This window comes from Haliotis rubra, unplaced genomic scaffold (assembly GCF_003918875.1).
Source record: "Haliotis rubra isolate DU_JTF1 unplaced genomic scaffold, ASM391887v1 Scf175, whole genome shotgun sequence".
NCBI lineage: Eukaryota > Metazoa > Mollusca > Gastropoda > Lepetellida > Haliotidae > Haliotis > Haliotis rubra.
In genome coordinates, this window is record NW_025765725.1 from 1,201,143 (window position 1) to 1,211,993 (window position 10,851).

The 10,851-nt window shown below is 40.8% G+C and overlaps 1 protein-coding gene and 2 non-coding genes across 3 annotated transcripts in view; all 3 read right to left on the reverse strand.

The window, feature by feature from the left end:
• LOC124272963 (E3 ubiquitin-protein ligase ZNRF3-like) overlaps positions 1–2,840 on the reverse strand; it is a 78,806-nt gene extending 75,966 nt beyond the window's left edge. The window contains 1 exon segment of the mRNA XM_046708204.1: positions 2,560–2,840. Coding sequence (XP_046564160.1) covers positions 2,560–2,748 — 189 coding nt within the window. The 5' untranslated portion in view covers positions 2,749–2,840.
• Positions 2,841–7,284: 4,444 nt separating this feature from the next.
• On the reverse strand, positions 7,285–7,356 carry Trnah-gug. The gene has a single exon. It is a non-coding gene; the product is annotated as a tRNA-His (tRNA).
• Positions 7,357–8,037: 681 nt separating this feature from the next.
• On the reverse strand, positions 8,038–8,109 carry Trnah-gug. The gene has a single exon. It is a non-coding gene; the product is annotated as a tRNA-His (tRNA).
• Between the last annotated feature and the right edge of the window lie 2,742 nt (positions 8,110–10,851).

A 10,851-nucleotide genomic window follows, 5' to 3' on the forward strand; every position in this document is an offset into this window, starting at 1 on the left:
GCTTGAACCGTCAATTTACCAGGAAAACCCGCCTTCCAGCAGTAAGTGGATAATTAACAGGTGCACCTCTTTAGGCTGCCGAGTAACTAATCACCCTGATCAATCAATAAGTACTTAACCAGTTCTTTTATTGCACACTTATACATGAATCGCTAGCAGATTCACATACATATATCTCATACACCAGGAATATTTCAGGTCAAAAACATGAATCCTTCTTAAAAATGAAACTGCAGATACAGCCAATTGCAAAAATAAATTACCCATATTCATTAGTGTATGTGTGAAACTCACTTCAAAACACAGCAGTTAGTATTAACATTAGGGCAAGAAATAGTTCTTTTCTTGGGTAAAGGATTTTCTGTCAATGTGGCTGAAAGCATGATTAAAAAATGTTGGGGTTGATTTGAAAATCTTTCCTGAAACTCACTCATGACCGCTCTAAACATCTGCCCGTTTTTCATATTGGACATGATTTCAGCTGGTAGTTCCGATTCTGTCCACTCAAGACTATGGAGTCCTTATTGTCTTCAGGCTACTAATAATTTTGATCCAATGTAAGCATTGACATGGGCTTACAACGGAGGACACCGAGAGAAGGGCTCCCTTGTGGCTGTATCAATACTTGAAATCCATCTCATTTCCTCATTCTAGGACTCCATCTAATTCCTTGTAACATCCATCTTTCCCCCAAGGGCTGAGATGCACTTATCCTTCAAAAATAATCTCACTAGCCTCGTACTGTCTCTAATGAAACGATCAGGGGAGGAACACTGTGGAAGGGGGGAATCAAGAGGTTGAGGTGGGGTTTCACTGCCATGGTTACCAGACTGTATTGCTTTTTATCATCCTTCTGTGGTCTATCAAGTTCCACTTATCGGTCTGGAAAATGAGCTGGGAATATATTGATAAACAGGACTCGACCTGACAACACACGACTTTAACGAGTCATTAGCAGCCACCATCAAGTCTCTTGTGTGGAAAATAACGTCTGTATCGTGTAGTTACTGTCCACTCCACCAGTGACCAAGGAGGGTGATTGGGTGACTTAATGGCATTGCAGCCACTACAATTCATGCTGAAAATCGGACGATCCAGCAAATATTAGAAAGAGTGAGTACAGTTGAAAGCTTAGTCTTTGAACAGTGTCAGTAACATAGGAGGTCTGTTTCTGGAGAAAACCCTAAATGACATTTTTCACAGAAATTTTAAAATTTCATGAAACATAAAGATATGTTTTTTTCTGGCCATTTAAAGAAAAAAAAACATCACATGGGTTATAAACGGTGAGAAGTCCTTTCCATGCATCTTACAATGGTCCAGAAATTTCACAATGGGGAAACAACCGAAATGGGCTTCATGTGTGGAGTCAAACCTGGTTCTTGTGTGACAAGTGAACACCTTAACACTCGAGCTACCTCACTGCCTGTTATATAACTCAAGGATTATGTGTCATAGACAACAATCTGAAACTGATAGATGTATGGCAGGCATATTTTGCAGATTTGCTGTAGAGAGCAGCAACAATTTGGATATCGGAAAGATAAGGGTGATGATGATTAACGTGAATCATGATGTGAGACATAGGTACGAGATCCGCCCGTAACCCCCTCTTGAAATGTGTTCTATTTATTATGATTATTTCAAGGGGTTAGGGTTTAGGTTTAGGGTTTAGATTTAGCATTATGTCAGGTATAGGGTTAGGGTACACTTTCTTTAAAAAAAAGCCATCTATTCTTAAGCATAGAATGATGAAAAAACAGGGTTTTATGGGTGGAAATGTTTCTGAGCCATATTCCTTCGATGGAACAAAAAGCAATAGGTTAACACTATCCTGAAGACAACTGTATAATTATTAATATTATGATGACAACACTAATGATAAACACCTGATAAATAATGGAACAGTGGAAATAATATTACAATGCCCCCCAGGATCCACCTATGTTCTTGTACATACGACACACTGATTAACATACATATAAAGTCTCAGATCATATCGCTCAGTCTCCAAATAACTGCTGAACGAGTTTTTTGTCTTACTGCTCCGAATGTCAACAGCAAGTAGCAAACAGAAATAGCACCTCTACGTTGGCGTTCTTGGCTGAAAATTTAATCTGTCAGGTGTATTCAGACCAAGTCAACAAGCTATATAGGGGTTTATCCCAGCTACCGGACTGGTGGTTAACAAAACACAAGGTTGAAAAGCATGGAATGCGCACCTCGGTCCCTTTAACACGGCCACAGTGAAGCCCACAACTCGCACTGTTGACAACACAGTCCATTCATAACAGCTACACCGCGTTGAAACTTTGTACAACTTTCGCGTCTATATGTTTCAATGTAACAATCTATAATTGTTCTAGGGGATACATTTTGGTACCTTTCAATAATGTAAACAAGCTTGCATCCTTGCCCTTCATAGACACAGGTCGGGAGGGTCGGGTCTCCGCGCGTGGAGCTATCGTTCGACCCGTGCATGTTTCACGTGCAGCACGGACCGCTCGTGCTATATGATACACTCTTGTGGTGACGGAAACAAAAACACAGATGTCTTACCTGCATCAGCTGTCCTTCGGCGCTGACTCGGGCACCTGCAGCTGAGAATTCTCCATTTAGTCGGTACGATCTTGTCTTGTAATCGCCATTTTCCACAGAATTGAACAGTACTATCTCCAGAATTCCAGTGTTTTGTGTCATTCCACGCGATGCCTCTAACACACACAACAACAAGACAACCAGATTCATCTTCCCGGAAAGTCTCCGGAGTTTAGGACGCGGGACATCGCTTCCCTGGGTCTCCTATCGACATACACACACCCGCACCCTCTCTCGCCACTTCTCTAGCGGCGAAGCTAGCATACCAGTCAATGGCGGCGTGCATCAAAGCCTTTGGAGAGTCACGTGGTTTCTAGGGTTTCCCCGCCTACAGGGAGAGACACGAATACTCTACCGACCGCACCATGCTCACTTTGCTTCAGACCGAGCAAAAAACCCGCCTTTGAAGTTACTGGCGTACTGAGAATTTGTAAACATGGTGGGAAATCATAAATGTCCGGTTCGATATGAATCGTACAAATACGCGTGGTTAATAAAAAAATAAATAAAAATAAAATCCATACATTAGCGTTAATGGTTTTTTCCCCTTACAAACGCAACTTTAATGTTAATTACCATCTCATTGGGAAAAAAATATATCCCGATCAATGGTCCTTGATATATCATCGATTCGTTAGTGGCCATGAAACTTTTATTATACACCTTGTTGGGTCGGTGAGGTAATGCTGTTTGTGATCGCCTTCGAGTTCAATAGGGGCAATTAAGGGTTGGGGGGTGGGGTTGTTGGTCCAGGAGTCGGGGGATGCTTAGGTAGAACGACAACTGACAGGAAAGTTGACACAAAATGGGTCTGATAGGGTGAGTGAGTCTAGTTTTACGCCGCACTCAGCAATATTGCAGATATATACGGCAGCGGTCTGTAAATAATCGGATCTTTGACCACACAATCCAGCATGAACGTCAATCTACGCAATTGGGATACGATGACATGTGTCAACCCAGTCAGCGAGCTAGGCCACCCGATACCGTTAGTGGCCTCTCACGACAAGCATGGGTTACTGAAGATCAATTCTAAACCGGACCTTCACGGGTGTGTCTCATAGGGGAGAGCGGGGCATGAGATGCGCGTGTTTAAGTGAGTGAGTGAGTGAGTATGGTTTAACGCCGTTTTTAGCAATATTCCAGCAATATCACGGCGGGGAACACCAGAAATGGGCTTCACACATTGTACCCATGTGGGGAATCGAACCCGGGTCTTCGGCGTGACGAGCCAACGCTTTAACCACTAGGCTACCCCACCGCCCCACGTGTTTAACCACCGTCATCCTTTGACTTCTTCACGGACTACATTGATTAATGCAATCTTTTGTTTTCAGGAAATGTAGGCATTGTGGCTCACTGAAGTGTTGTAGTAATTCTTGACTGGATTATGAAGAACCACCTTCGTGGTGTAGTGGATGGAGCATTAACCCGGAGAGCAGAAGGCAGGTGTTCGATTCCGACCTCGTCACAGAAAAATAATCAAACAAAATTAAACGGAGGCTGGTCTGTAATTTCTGGGTGGGTATTCATGAGTTTTTTTATCATGATAAATCCATTATTAATGCCAACGACTACAAGGTGAGTAGGTGAATTTAGTTTTACGCCGCTTTTAGCAATATTCCAGCTATATCACGGCGGGGGACACCAGAAATGGTCTTCACACATTCTACCATGTGGAGAATCGAACCTGGGACTTCGGTGTGACGAGCGAACGCTTTAACTACCAGGCTACCCTACCGCCCCATTATTACAAGGAGCGGAGTAGCCTACTGGTTAAAGTATTGAAAACGTTTGCGCGTTACGACAGGCCGGGTTCGATTCCCCACATGGGCATAATGGGTGAAACCCATTTCTGTTTTTCCCGTTGTATTGCTGGAATATTGCTGAAAGCGACGTAAATCCGAAATTACTTGCTCATTACTACATATTACACCCCAGCCGAAGTTATGCAAAACAGTAGATATTGATAGTGTCATGGATTCGAATGACGCTTTGCCCCGATGATACCCCCTTGTCGGTGAAATAAATACCGGTTTCGTCCCACAGGAGCTCACATATGCCGCGATATACTGAATGAGTGAGTATGGTTTTACGCCGCTTTTCGCAATATTCCAGCAATATCACGGCGGGGGACACCAGAAATTGGTTTCACATTGTACCCATGTGGGGAATCGAATCCGGACCTTCGGCGTGACGAGCAAACGCTTTAACCACTAGGCTACCCCGCCGCCCCAGCCGTGAATTGTTGCTTTAAGAGGCGTTGAACCGAATACAGATCACTACTGGATGCTGTATTTAGCGAGGGAACTGGGGCGGTGGGGTAGCCTAGTGGTTAAAGCGTTCGGTTGTCACGCCGAAGAGCTCGGTTCGATTCCCCACATAGGTAAAATGTGTGAAGCCCATTCTGGTGATATTGCTTGAATATTGCCAAAATGCGGCGTAAAACCATACTCACTCGCTCACCTTTTGAAAAAGTCATTTTGGTCTAATGTCAATAGGTGGAAGTGACCACTCTCGTTAAGTTTTGTCACGTTGGGCAACAAATTTGTCATGTTCTTTTTCTTAAAATCCTTTGTAATGGGCATTGCGTCTGAAGGGTATAAACGCTAACATATATCACACAACAAAGGAGACGACACGTGTCAACTGTTTTGTCCTCGTGTCAGGGAGTTAACAATTTAACTTTTCTGAGGTCCGCGTTTCCTGTAACGCTACCGATAAATCATTCATTTACAACTCTGAAAGTTTGTCACGAATGGAAATAATACGACACACTTATCAAACTAATTAAATTAATTCTTGGAATTAGTATTAAGTAAATGTAATCTGCAACTCTGGCATTTTTATGCTCTCACCTTGTTGTATGTATCACTATGGAGGGCCCCTTCACAAGGTGTTTAACTAAACTGAGCAAAACTAGTTTTGTGAATATTTTTGGGATATATTCTCTGAAATTGTGAGCTCAGCCTCCTCTGCAAAAAATAACCGCCCCCAATGCTTGTCGTAAGAGGCGACTAACGGGATCGGGTGGTCAGGCTCGCTGACTTGGTTGACACATGTCATAGTATCCCAACTGCGTAGATCGATGATCATGCTGTTGGTCATTGGATTGTCTGGTCCAGACTCGATTATTTACAGACCGCCGCCATATGGCTGGAATATTGCCGTAAAAGTAAGCTCACTCACTCACTTACTCAGACGGTAGGTCATATCCTACGTGCTTTACACGTGTCACTGTAACGTACTTGCCTAACCTTCATTAATTACAGAGTTCTTTTCTAACTGTGGAGACAGCTGTGTGGTGTCGTGCATGCCTGTAACAGCGTCATCCCACGCACGGATACACTGACACGAAATTACAAATATCATTATCTTTGTGTGGAGTATGAACAAATCTAATAAACATCATTTTGTAAATTGGGTTCATAAAAGTTAAGAAGCTTGAGTTGTCGAGGTTATATTTCATGACGCGTCAGCTAACATGAAATCATATTTATTCATTCATTCATTCATTCATTCATTCAGTCTTTCATTCATTCATTCAGTCAGTCAGACAGTCAGTCAGTCTTTAAAGCATATCCATCCATACATTCATTCATTCATTCATTCATTCATTCATTCATTCATTCATTCATTCATTCATCCATCCATCCATCCATCCATCCATCCATCCATCCATCCATCCATCCATCCATCCATTCATTCATTCATTCATTCAGTCAGTCAGTCAGTCTTTCATTCATTCAGTCAGTCAGACAGTCAGTCAGTCTTTAAAGCATATCCATCCCTACATTCATTCATTCACTCATTCATTCATTCATTCATCCATTCATTCATTCATTCAGCACAAATACTGGGGACCTGCGATCAGCCAATCCCAATCAATCCGCGCCACCTCAATAGATGAGCACAGATCAACACAATTCGGATATGATGACATCTGTCGAGCTTCCCTGACCACCCGACCCCAGTGGTCGCCTCTTATGACAAGAATGGTTTCCTGAAGACGAATTCTAAGCCAGATCGTCGCGTGTGGAGCCATGGTCAGACAAATAGAAGATTTTATGAACGTCTCATTCCTGTAAGACATCAAATACCTGCAGATAGACTACTGGAGTCAAATCAAAGGAGCACACGTAAAATGAGCGCATACGTTCACAGGGAATAGAAGAGATTCTTGAGTGGGAATGCAAGCACTTTCGCCAGTCAACTGAAACGGTTCCCCACGACTTTATTATTTACGTTATACTATTTTTCACAGATAGTACACATTCAAATAACATTTCCGCAAAATATATATAAAACAGAGAAAGCTAAACATGTTCAACAACCTAAAATACAGATTTATACAGGCTTAACTACACATAGTTTCAGCCCATACAAATCTAGAGAGTTATCTGCTGTAGGAGATGGGAAAGTATGCCTACTTGAGATGGAACTCAATAAGGAATGCAAGGACGTAAGCAGCTACATCATCTACACGTGGGCCATAAAGCATTCTAAAATTAGGTGCGTCCATAATAATTGTCGCATGTGGATGGCTGTAGAAAATGGCTTCATATTGTATACTTCGGCAGTTGAGACGCGAAGTAATCGACCGAAAGCTGCGTAAAAGTGGATGACGGGAAAGACACTCGTCTCGGAAAATGCAGCAAATTTCACCTTGCAAAAGTTGGGATAACATGCCGTGACCCGGATTCGAACCGGGGTTCTTGCGGCCACAACCCAAAGTCCTAACCACTAGACTATCACTGCTACCTGTCACCCTATTAACAGAAAGACATTCTTCGTGCTGTAATCACTGACACTTGGTTTCTTTTCACCCTTGTCGGAATATGTAGGGGTAAATTATTTCATGCCTGAAGAGAAGTGAAAGTAAAGTAAATGAGTTGTCCTCATTTCCAAAGTCACTTTACTCAAACAGTTATCTTAAATTAGTAAACCTTGAATAGTGAAAGCTTAGTTGGACTTCTGATCGTTCCAGCCACATCAATTAATAAAAGTAAATGAGATTTGTATTAATTCAAAACATCTACTATATGTAAGGCAATGTGAAAGTGAATTACTAATGAAATAAATCAGGGCTAGGGTTAGGGCAAGGGTTACGCTGAGGTTTAGGACTGGGGCTAGGATCAGGACTAGGGTTAGGGTCAGGGTTTCACTTAGATTTAGGTTAGGGTTAAAACTGTAGTTAGGGCCAGGGTTTGGATTACGGTTAGGGCTGGGGTAAAGGTTAGGGTTGGGGTTACGGTTAGGGTTAGATGCCCCAACTCTTTCCCAAACCATGTAGAATAAAATTCTGTTGGGGATTGATCAGATTTCTTTCGAAATTCTTTATGTACTATGTAGTTTGAAATGAGCCAACTTCTGAAAGTAGGTATTTTTGCTTCAATCCTAAAATGAAAGAATGCTGATATCCAAAAGTAAAAGTGTAGATGCCGAGACCAGGATTCGAACCTGGGTTCTTGCGGCCACAACGCAAAGTCCTAACCACTAGACGATCACGGCTGTTCTACAACCTGAAACGGACAGGGATTTATACACATTTTCAGCCTTTTCCTTCCTACGATAAATCTACAAACACATCGCTTCGTCACAGTATAATGTTGATGACGCCCTCTAAAAACAGCAGGAAGTCCGCTACAGGTCAGTGAGCAGAGAGTTTCCGCCAATTACTAATGACATTACCTATGTACTTGATGATAAGAGTAACTTGCAATCATGGTATTGACGACACGAAGGTGCCCAAATGAAATCAGAGAGTTATTTGCTGTAGAAGATGGGAAAGTATTCCTACTTGAGATGGAACTACGAGAAGGAGTGCAAGGACTTAGGCAGTTTCAACAACCACACGTACGTGGGCCATAAAGCATTCTAAAACTAGCTGCCTCTATAATCATTGTCGCATGTGGATGGCTGTAGAAAATGGCTTCATACTGAATACTTCTGCAGCTGAGACGCGAAGAAATCCACCAAAAGCTACGTAATAGAGGGCGAAACTCGTCTCGGAAAATGCAGAGAATTTCACCTTGCAAAAGTTGGGGTAACATGCCGTGACCCGGATTCGAACCGGGGTTCTTGCGGCCACAACGCAAAGTCCTAACCACTAGACGATCAGGTTTACCTGTCACCCTGTTATCAGAAAGTCATTCTTCGTGCTGTAATCACTGACACTTGATTTCTTTTCACCCTTGTCGGAATATGTAGGGGTAAATTATTTCATGCCTGAAGAGACGTGAACGTAAAGTAAATGAGTTGTCCTCATTTCCAAAGTCACTTTACTCAAACAGTTATCTTAAATTAGTTGCAAAAGTGGGGTAACATGCCGTGACCCGGATTCGAACCGGGGTTCTTGCGGCCATAACGCAAAGTCGTAACCACTTTTTTTTTTTTTTCATTAAATATTTATTCACATGATTGAATAATTACAGGCGCAGACAGCTCTCACACTACCACCTCAAAAATAATATATTCATGTCAGAGTTTGGGTGGCAGTGGTTAACATATCAATTGTAAAGAGAGAAAATATATTCACATAGTATTTTACAATTTATAATAAACATGTATACATGAATAAATATACAATGTATTTCATTCAGCTATAATATAACTTCTACAGATGTTATGAACTACGTATTGTTCTATTCTAAAGGTGGCTTGAGAATAATCTCATTTCCATCTAACGATATGAATGCGTTGCTCATGACATATTTTTGAGTGAAAATGTGTGATTGATTTGTTTTCGAATATTTATACAACAACAGGCTAAAATGGCGTTTTATCAATGATTTCAAAAATGCCCTCATGTGAAATGAGATTGTGTTTTGGCTCAATATAACTCTCCTTTTAAATACAGCAAGACGATAAATTGACAATACAATGTCCATGAATGATTTACATGACAACTTCTTTTCTGGCAAGAATCCAAACAATAACCAGAGGGATAACTGTCCAAAACTAAATCCTGTATCCTGGCACACATCTGTCAACATTTCAATCACCAGTTCTTGCGAGGAAGATAACTCTTTGCAGAAGATGAATAGATGTAAAATGTCTTCTGTTTCACTTTGACACACTAGACAAACATCAGTGTTTGACAGTCCAATTTTTAGGAGTTTATCATATGTGAAGACAATATTATGAGCAATTTTGAAAACTAACTGTACGGAATCTGTTGATTTATCTTTTCCCCATACATTCAGCCAAATATCTTTCCAATTGATATCTAAAGCAATTTGATTCCACCGAGAGATAGCTACTGGTTCCTTGAAATGTTTTTTCCTTAAACTTCATGCCAAAATTTTGTTGTAAAGAAATCAACAGACAAATCCTGTTCATCAACAGTGCATATTATGTCCCTTGAGGGGGGCTTTGTGGCAACCTCTGATAAAATTATCTTTTTCCACTCTGATGGAAGCGCTAATAAAATAATCCCATAACATTATTGTATGGTACTAATATCCATCTCAGGTAAGGTGTCATGGACTATTTTCACAATAATGTGTCCAGACATGAATTTTGAAATGACTTCAAGACAAATATGTTTGATACAAATAATTCCACTTGAAATATACGATTGAAACATAAGAGATTTTCCATTAAATATAATTAATGGATTTTTAAATAGTGGCTGATTCATGATGTCTTCTACATTTTTAAGTAATGGTCTGTTTCCTTCGTTCAATTCATTCCATGCAGCTAGTAGTTCAGCATAAAATGGGCTAAATATTCTGTAAATAGGTTTTGTCATATTCAAGAGATAAGGCATAAACTCCTAAGTTCATTGTCAAAAGATGTGACATAAAATATACAATGGTTTATTTCCAAATACAATTGAGCTGGCAATTGACAAAGGCTCTCAGCAATTTCAGCCTCAATTCATATTTTCTTGAACGTAAATTTGGTATATTAAGACCTCCATCTAAACAAACACCAATGCATGTATTGTATGCTATTTTGGCAGTTTTATTGGGCCACAAAAAATTCCTAAACATTTGAGTGAATTTATTCTCAACCCAATATGGAACAGGTAGTACAGTGAACATATACCACAAACGAGAGCTCATCAGGATATTAATAACAATTGCTCTGCCTTGTAAAGTAAGCTGTCTGCGTAGCCATGAATTTAACAGTGCTTGTATTTTGTCTATTTTCTTTCCCCAATTTAATGTTTCACACATTGCTTTGTCCATGCCAAAATAAATGCCCAGTACTTCTATACAATCCCTCTTAACTTTAACCGGAATTTTG